Raw genomic sequence first — 10,000 nt, forward strand, 5'->3', positions numbered from 1 at the left:
CCGGGCCCTGTCATACATTCCCACGGCAGCAGACCGGAGGCGCAGCCGGGGCAATAAAATCTGGTACAATGATTAGTAAGCCGAGAGCACAAGGTTATAAAATGCGGGCCGCCCTTCGCCTCTCCGAATAAATCTGCCCATTTTACCCCCTTCGCATCTCCCTCCTTCGCCTTCGCCGTGATAGAGGATTCGGCCCTTCCGTTCTGCTTTCTCTTTGATCCTCTGGCTCCTTCTTTCCATTTTTGCTTCGCTCCCTCTGATCTCTGTCTCTTTCTCTCCTTCTGATCTCTCTCTCTCTCTTTCTGTTTCTTTCTTTCTTTCTCTTTCTTTCTTTCTTTCTCTCTTTCTATTTCTTTCTCTTTCTTTCTATTTCTTTCTCTTTGTTTCTGTTTCTTTCTCTCTCTTTCTCTCTCTCTCTCTCTCTCTCTCTCTCTCTCTCTCTCTCTCTCTCTCTCTCTCCCCCTCCCCCTCTCTCTCCTTCTCTCTCTCTCTCTCTCCCTCTCTCTCTCTCTCTTTATAGGCCTCGTACCGTCGGATGAGACTCTTGCACGACCCGCCTCTCCTCCTCCTTCTCCACCTTCTCACAAGCACCTCTCCTCTTCTCTCCTTTCCTCTTATCCCTTTGTTTATCCACCTCGCCGGGCCATGCAAGCAGGTTTGATGAGAGTGAAATAGTAATGGGACGCGGAGAAAGCGATTTTTTTTTCTTTTTTTTTTCAAAGACGACGATTTTCACCTTTTTTCGCTCTCTTTTTGCTTTCTTTTCTTTTGAAGGGGCGGTGGTGGGTGGGGATTGGGGGTGGGGGGTGGGAGGAGTAGGGAGGATCTAAGGCGCTGTCTTTTCTTAAGAAGGAGGCAGGGTATTCACTGATCTCTCTCTCTCTCTCTCTCTCTCTCTCTCTCTCTCTCTCTCTCTCTCTCTCTCTCTCTCTCCCTCTCTCTCTCTCTCTCTCTCTCTCTCTCTCTCTCTCTCTCTCTCTCTCTCTCTCTCTCTCTCTCTCTCTCTCTCTCTCTCTCTCTCGCTCTCTCTCTCTCTCTCTCTCTCTCTCTCTCTCTCTCTCTCTCTCTCTCTCTCTCTCTCTCTCTCTCTCTCTCTCTCTCTCTCTCTCTCTCTCTCTCTCTCTCTCTCTCTCTCTCTCTCTTTCTCTTTTCTTGCCCCTTTTAATTTATCTGTTATGTACGTATTTCCCAGCCTCACTCTCTAATCTCTCTCTTCCTCCCTCCCTCTCTCCCTCCTCCCTCCTCTCCCTCTCCCTCTCCCTTTCCCCTCTCTCCCCCTCTCTCTCTCCCTCCCTCCCCTCCTCCCTTCTCCCCCCCCCTCTCTCTCTCCCTCTCTCTCTCTCCCTCTCTCTCTCTCTCTCTCTCTCTCTCTCTCTCTCTCTCTCTCTCTCTCTCTCTCTCTCTCTCTCTCTCTCTCTTTTTCTCTCTCCCTCTGGTCTGCGGAAAGGATTTTATGGAGGGAGAAATTTAGTCTGTCTACTTGGGCTGGCCGTGTTATTCCCCGAGATAAAGAGATCCTTTTTTGCGTGGGCTCTGCAACATTTTCGCAGTTGGCGATTCGTGTATTGGTATGGCCACGCACGGTTTGTACCTGCCGGTGTACGATACCTAGAATACCAGCGAGGGAAGATTTTTTTTCAAAGACAGTTTTTACATATTTCTTAACTGAAAGAGGGGATTTTATTGGTGTTGCCATGTGTGGAAGATCTACAGCTAGACAGTGTATATTAGATGTTTAAATATTAATTGAAAATACAGTGAAGCGAAAACGTTGAATAAATGAAAATAACACGGGATAGGCGCATCATTGTGGCAATACTGCCGGCTGCCAAAGGGTTAGGTGACCGGCTTAGGCCTCGGAAACAAGTTGCCAAAAAACTCCAGATTCGGCTCACGTATTTATCGGGGGGATTATTACAGCCGGCCATTTCCATAGCGTGCCATTTAATTTCCGAGTGATTGATTTACGGTTAGAGAAGATACAAGGGAGAGGGAGATATAAAAAAGTATATAAAAAGAGAAGAAAAAGCGAGAAAAAATATTCGGAGGAATAACTAGACTTTAAAGAAAAGGAGCGAGGGTAGGAGGACCAGCGCCTCCCTCCCTCCCTCCCTACCACACGCGCTTGTACCAATGACTTAGGCCTCCGTAGGGGCAGGTTTCCAGCGCCTGTGAGAAAGGCCACTCCTTTTGGGGCCTTTTTTGAACTCGCCCTTGAGGTTACGTGTCCACTCTCGTCTCCTTCCTTTCGTGTATGTATGTATTTTTTATTCTTTCTGTGTGTATTTTATCATTATCATTATCCTTTGGGGAGCATGGCGTGCTCTCGTACCCTTCGAGATATCAGAGAGGAAGGCAAGAGGCACCTTCCGCCTCGAGATTGTTCTAAGCTGCTGGAGATAAGAGAAATATTTCGTCTTTTATCGGCATTCAAGTCAAGGTGTCTGACAGGCAGGACACCGCGGCTGTGACAGCAACACCAGGCCTACAGGGCGTACCCCTTTATCTCTTTCTCTCGCTCTCTTGCTCTTGCTCCAGGTCTCTCTCTCTCTCTCTCTCTCTCTCTCTCTCTCTCTCTCTCTCTCTCTCTCTCTCTCTCTCTCTCTCTCTCTCCCTCCCTCCCTCCCTCCCTCCCTCCCTCTCCTTTCTCTCTCTCTCTTTCTATCTCTCTCTCTCTCTCTCTCTCTCTCTCTCTCCTCTCTATCTCTCTCTCCCTCTCCCTCTCCCCCACCCCTCCCTCTCCTTCTCTCTTTCCCTCTCCTTCTCTCTTTCCCTCTCCTTCTCTCTTTCCCTCTCCTTCTCTCTTTCCCTCTCCCTCTCCCTCTCTATTACTCATTCAATCGCTCACTAATCATCGTTGTTATTGATATCATTCTAGCCTAAGCGTACCTTTGATGGCTCAAGAGCAGGTCGCAGCCTACAGGTCTTGTCACTTTACCTGAAAGAGAAAACGAGTCGGTTATGATGATAAATTCTTAGTATAAGTAAAAAAAATTAAAACTTTATTTATTTGAGTGTGTTTGTGGACACTTTTTCAGGTTTCTGGGGCGAAAAGTGACGCAATTGAGTTTAAACTTAGTTTAATACGTGTGATCACTCTATCTATCTATCTATTTCTATATGTGTGTGTGTGTGTGTGTGTGTGTGTGTGTGTGTGTGTGTGTGTGTGTGTGTGTGTGTGTGTGTGTGTGTGTTTCTATTCTGTGTCTGAATGCGTACACGAATACACATCGGGTATAACGGAATATTGGGGTGTACCTATCTATTTACATCTGATTAACATATTTTAATAACAGCTTAAATGCTAGTTATTCTATTCAACAACACATCCTTTATAAGACGTCAAATATGGATGATTACTTACCTGTTATATCTGACGAAGGAATCTGCTTGGCATACCAATTATGAAATATTTATGAAGATTTTGAGCGTGTAATGATTGTGATATTGATAACAATGATTATAATGACAAGATTGATAATGAAAATGTAATGATGAATATAATGATCTTAGTCCTGATGATGATGATAATTAAATTGATATTGATAATGAAACAATATCACCAATGATAATGATAATGATGTTGACGGTTGTTATTTTATAATAAGGATATTGGGATAATCCCAAAAAATGATCGATAGATAATAAGTCGATAAAGCGGCGTTAAAGAACCGTAATTAATCGGATCTGACGGAAGGCCAATCCGAATTAGGAAGAATTAATCGCCGATTAACGAAAATGTCCAACAGACAGTGGATTAACGCCAGAAAACTTGATATGCACTTCCAGCAAAATCGCGTATTCTGAATAAGTGAATTTCGGATAAACGAATGCCTCGGATTAGTGAGTATTCCGGATTGGTGAATTGTCCGGGTAAGCGATCATTTCGGATTAGTGAGAGTTCCGAATAAGGGATTGTTTCGGATTAGTGAGGTTTCCGGATAAGAAATAGTTTCGGATGAGTGAGTCGTCCGGATAAGCGATTGTTTCGGATGAACGAATGTGTCGGTTTAAAGGATTGTTTCGGATAAGTGAGCGTTCCGGATACGCGAGTGGGCACTGCCTGGCACGGCGTATGATTGATAGGCATTACACCGCCCGGGTAATTGTCTGTGTCTGTGATATTCCTCTCGGCTCAGACAAAAAGTGGATTTCCGTGGATATGATGCGGATGCGGATGTTTGTTTGTTTGTTTGTGGCTTACTTTCTTTTTTGGGGTTTTGTTTCTTGTGTTTGTTTTTGTTATTATTTTTTATGTGAAATGATCATGCTGAAGGTGGTGATGGGGCGTGATGATGACCGGGTGGTGATGATTGCGGATCCGGATGAGTAACAATATAGTTATGCACACGCACATACACACATATACACGCACGCATACATGCACATACACACTCACATACGCACGCATACGCACACACACGCATACGCACACACACGCATACGCACACACGCACACGCATACGCACACACACACACACACACGCATACGCACAGACACACACACACCTACAACCCCCCCCCCCCCACACACACACACGCACGCACGCACGCACACACCTACAACCCACACACACACTCTCTCCCGAACACACATACACAGCGTAATAACAGCCAGGAACACAGCGCTCCGCCCGCCAGCCTGTTAGGCAAGCCGACCGGACTGCCCAGTTTTTTGTCGCTCATTAGAAGCCTACCTCCTTCCACGGCTCTTGAACGACGGCGCTCCCACGCGCACGCACGCACAGGCAGGGGGCATTCTATCACGTACGGATCTGATTCGCCCATGGCAGGTTGAATGGCCCGACAGACGCTGGTGTATGGCGTATGCATACATGCACGAGGGGGCGGAGGCAGAGGAGGAGGAGGGGATGGCGGGTGTGGGTATCTGGGTCTTTCTCCTGCGCTTTCTCTCTCTTTCTCTTTCTCTTTCTCTCTTTCGCTTTCTCTCTCGCTCTTGTTCGCTCTCTCTCTCTTTCTTGTTCGCTCTCTCTCTCTCTCTTTCTCTCTCTCTCTCTCTCTCTCTCTCTCTCTCTCTCTCTCTTTCTCTTATCTCTTTTCTCTCTGTCTCTCTCTTTCTCTCTCTTACTCTCCCTTTCCCTCTCTCTCTTTCTCTTTCTCATTCTCTTTCTCTCTCACTCCCTCTCTCTCTCCCATACACAGCCTAAAACTGGCCTTTAAAAGACAGACAGTTTTAGTGCCTGTATTTCAAATGTTTTTATTTATGGACTTGGAGTTTTTATTGCCTCGGGACTTCTTTCTCTTTTTTTTGTCCGTAAACTTAATTATTCTTGTTTTCCTTTGCATTCATTATCCGTTATTTGCATTATAGACTCAACCCTTCTCCCAGACGAAAAAAAAGAAAGGAAAATGAGAGAAAATGTGTATGTCATTTGAAACTACTTATAACTGTTTGGTGCGGAAGGAAGAACTGACATAGTATGTGTAATATCAGTTTTTATTTTTACATTGCGTCTCAGGGTTGAAGTAAGGGTGAATGAGCAAGTGTCGTGGGGTTGGTCCAGGTCCCGTAGCCTGCTGAGGGCGCAAGGGATCACCGCCGAGAGAGCATGACACCATTAACCGCATACAACATGGGGCGCACTGTTTTGACACCTTCAACATAGCCCAGGGTAGGTAGGCCTAAAATTTTTACTCTGTTTTATTTTTTTATTGATTTTACTTTCACTCGATACATTATTCTGCATGTCGGAAAGGGTTAGGTTCGTTATCTTGTTCGTTTATTCGATGGAGTGGGAAGAATAATAGGATGAGAGAGAGAGAGAGAGAGAGAGAGAGAGAGAGAGAGAGAGAGAGAGAGAGAGAGAGAGAGAGAGAGAGAGAGAGAGGGAAGAAAATAACAAATACAGAGAATAAAATATGAAAAGAAATGGACAAATTAATAGAGAATGGGAGAGAGAGAGAGAGAGAGTAGAAAAGAGCAGATGAAAAGAGAACGAGAGAAAGAAAGAGAGAGGCGAAAGAAAAAAAAAATCACTCATGTCCCATATAAGTGTGGCCGGGACCCAAGGCCTATAAAACGTCAGCCTTCTTGACTTTTTGTCCAACCCTTTCTGAGCTGTGGTAAGGTGCCCAGTATTGCCACATCGAGCGACACGCATTTACCGGGCATTCCACGCACGGTTTGAGAGAGGTCGTATTTCCACTATTGCCAACGGGACGCGCAGGATAACCCCACCAGGATTTCGTTAGGATATCCGATCGGGAAAGCGGGGGGGGGGAGAAGGGGGCGTAGGACAGCGCAGGACTCGGGGCGACCATCTGGAATGCTCCGGCAAATGGCAAATGCTAATGGGCAGAGGACCGGCCGTCTTGAGTGAGCTTCTTTGACAGCGGCGATGATAGGTATCGATGATCATTTCTCAAGCTATCAGCAATTCAGAGGCCGTTGGAGAGATGTCAATTTTTATTATTTTTTTTATTTATTTATTTTTTTAGTTTAGTTTGAGGGTTCGAGTATTATGTAAAGGTATTTTGTCGTTCGGTAAGGGTCGCGGGAAGGGTTTTGAAAGGAGGGAAAAAGGCGGTACTCCGAAAACTGTCGGAGCGGGAAAGCGGAGACGAGGGCACGTCAGCGGCAGACACTTGGCCGGGGTGAAATTAAACATGATTTCACCCACGCCGTTGTACGCTCTTCTTGCCCTGCCCTCCCACCTGCCCCCTCCCCGTCCCTCCGTCACCCCTTTACCTCAGCCCACCCTCTCCCCCTCTCTCCCTCTCCCCCATCCACCCCCACCCCCCCTCTCAAAGCCCTCATGCTGGCGCTAGTGGCCTGTATCAGGGCGTCACTCTTTGCCACATGACGGTGCAAAACCGCAGAGATCTCCAAGTTGGCGTAGAGAGGCATCCCTTCAGCATGTTAGCCAAGTCCCCCCTAAAGACCATACACAGTGCGCCGTCACGCTAGCCTCCCCCCTCCCCCCGCTCCCCCTCCCTCCCTCCCCTGGCGCCCCCAACCTTGGAGGCTCGCTCGCTTGTTTAAACCTCCGCGTCTTGTCTCTTTCTCGATTGTTTGAAATAAAGAAATGTGTTTGTTTGGGTGTTTGTTTGTTAGGGAATGTTCGGACTTTTGTTTCTCTTTTGCGCGGTTGGTTTTTCGAGGCGAAGAGGATAAAAATTCCGGTTGAATTGTCCGGCGACTTTTGGCAACCGCGTTGGGCCTATAGGCTTAAGAATAAATTTTTATCGAAACCTGTTCCATTGGATCTAGATAAAGGTATTTTAGTGACGGGACAAACCAGTAATTGTGAGATTTTTTTTTCTACATATTCTTTCTTTTTTATTATATCTTACGAAGATAGGGTGTATATAAGCTTGGTTTTAGAATTCAACTCAAGTTAAGAGAAACAAGATTTTTTACTTTTTCTTATTGTTGTTCTTATCGGTAATTGATAATGATGATGATGAGGGTGATGATGATGATGATGACAAAGGTAGTGATGATGATAAAGATAATGCTAGTGATTGTAATAAAAGTGATGATGATAAAGATAAAATGATAAAACTAATAATGAGAATGAGAATGATAGTAATTATAATATGATGATAATGATAATAATAGTAATAATAGTGACAATGAGAATCATGATAATTATAATATAAATGATGATAAGGATAATAATAACAGTAGTAAAATTACAATAGTAATAATGATAATGATAATGATGATTATAATGATAATGTAATGAAGATGATAATAATGATGAAAATGATTGAAATGAAAATTATGAGGAAAGTTATTATTTAAATGTTATCATCATTTTGGCTATTAATCATTATTATAATTTTAATAATCATAATGAAAATGATAGTGGTAATAATGATACTGATGACAGTAATAAGGATGAAAATCATTGATGTTATTATTATTATTGCTGTTACTATTCATATTATTGTTTCTATTGTTATCATTATTATCAATTATTAATGTAATGATTATAATAGCAACAATGATAATATATATTGTTTTTATTATTATTATTATTATTATTATTATTATTATTATTATTATTATTATTATTATTATCGTCATCATAATCATTGTTATTTTATTATTGTTTTTATCATTACTATTATCAATATTATTGTAGTTCTTGTTCTGATGTCATAATTTTTATTATTTTTATTATCATAATCATTATTATTATTAAAGTTTATCTTTGCTCCCTCAGCTTTTCATAAAAGTTGGAAGTAAAAGCGGCAAGCATTAAGAAGGGGGGAAGGGGGGAGGGGGAGGGTGTGGTGTGGTCTTACGAAATTTCGTTATTGCTCTAACGAAGGGCGGGGATATTTCTCTACTCCTAGCCTCCTTATTCTCCTCCTCTGATTTACCTTCTCCCTTCCTTTATCCGTCTTTGATGATCTTCCTCCTTCCTCCATCTTTTCCTTTTTTTCCTTATTTCTCTTCTTCGTATCTTTTACTTCTCAATTATTGTTATTCCCGACTCGTGCTTCCCGCTTCCTGCTTCGCCCCTTCCATCTTCCCTAGTCTTCCGTTTTTTACTCCACCTTCCTTCTTATTCACCCCTCTCCGCCTACCCCCCCCCCCCCCAATCTCCATCTCCCCTCTCCCCTTCCTCTCCCCTTCCCATCCCCTCCCACCCCTCCCCCTCTCCTTTTGCTTGCCTTGGATGAATTATGATGAGTTAGATGCCCCCCCCCCCAAAAAAAAAAAAAAAAAAAAAAAGGGGGGGGGGCGGGGAGAAAGAGAGAAAAAAAAAAGATAACTTGTTGGCGATGATGATGTTGTGTTAGATAGAATGATAAGAAATTTTTAGCCGTTATTATTGCGGATATTATTATCATTGTTTTATTGTTAGTATTATTACTATTATTACTACTATTATTGTTATTATTGATACTTTCATCATTATCGTTACCATTTTCTGTATTATTTATTGATCATCATTATTATTCATCAGTATCGTTCCCACTGACATTATTTCGTTTCTTTTCAGTGTTCAAGCGATGTCAGGCATATTAACAAAGAAAATAACGATTATGAAGCAAATAGTTTCCTAAGCATTGATACTGGTGTTCAGTTTATGATATTTTTTTATTTGGAGTAAAGGTAGTTGTCCATATAGTGTTAACAGCTGTTTCAATAAGAGATGGAGTATTGATAGTAATAGCTGCAATAGTTGAACTGGAAAAGGTAATATTAGCCGCAGTGGCAGTGGTAGTATTATACGAGCTGTAGTAGTAATAGTAGAATAACAAGTTTGTTAATGTTTATGATGTATACTAAGCAGGTACATACACATAAGTTAATGGATGTATTTCTCTGTTGCGATAGATAAAACAACACAACGACATCCACAGTACCACAGTATAGTATAGGTCCAAGAAAAATGCAACACAACTATCACAACACCAAAGCAATCACAACACAACACCGCCAAAGTACCACAACATGGCTATTCACAGTACAGCACACCAAAAACCTCAGTACCCTACCACAACAACCATATTACCATGAAACATGACGCCATAGCAACCACAACCCAACCGACACAGTATCACAACATTTTTACTCACAGTGCAACAAAATGGTCACAGTACCGCACAAAAACCACACTACCATAACACAGGCATTATCATAGTGCATGACACCAGAGAAAGCATAACACAACCATCACAGTGCCACCAACTTTGTTCACGGCACAACACTACAGCAGATATAGGCCTAGTGTCGCATCATTACAGCACAACTACAGCACCGCACTATAACAACCCCACTTCCACAGTACAGGAACACATTAACCACAGCATACCATAACTACCACATCACCACAATACAGGGCAATAACCACACTATCACAACACCGCCCCACAACAAACATACCACCACAGCACCGTACCACAACTGCCACGCTACCACACCACTACAATACAAAACCACAACAGCCACGCCAAGACAATGCAGAACCACAACAACAACACCACAATATCGCACCATAGCTGCCACACTACCACACCA

At 43.1% G+C, this 10,000-nt stretch overlaps 1 protein-coding gene across 1 annotated transcript in view; it reads left to right on the forward strand.

Moving 5' to 3' along the window:
* Positions 1–6,820: 6,820 nt before the first annotated feature.
* LOC138863982 (putative uncharacterized protein DDB_G0284695) overlaps positions 6,821–10,000 on the forward strand; it is a 3,469-nt gene continuing 289 nt past the window's right edge. The window contains exons 1-2 of the mRNA XM_070129510.1: positions 6,821–6,911; positions 9,727–10,000. The exon at positions 9,727–10,000 is cut by the window's right edge and continues 289 nt beyond it. Of these exons, the coding sequence (XP_069985611.1) occupies positions 6,821–6,911; positions 9,727–10,000 (365 nt within the window). The remainder of the gene's footprint in view (positions 6,912–9,726) is intronic.

The sequence above is a fragment of the Penaeus vannamei genome, chromosome 14 (assembly GCF_042767895.1).
Source record: "Penaeus vannamei isolate JL-2024 chromosome 14, ASM4276789v1, whole genome shotgun sequence".
In the NCBI taxonomy this organism is placed as follows: domain Eukaryota; kingdom Metazoa; phylum Arthropoda; class Malacostraca; order Decapoda; family Penaeidae; genus Penaeus; species Penaeus vannamei.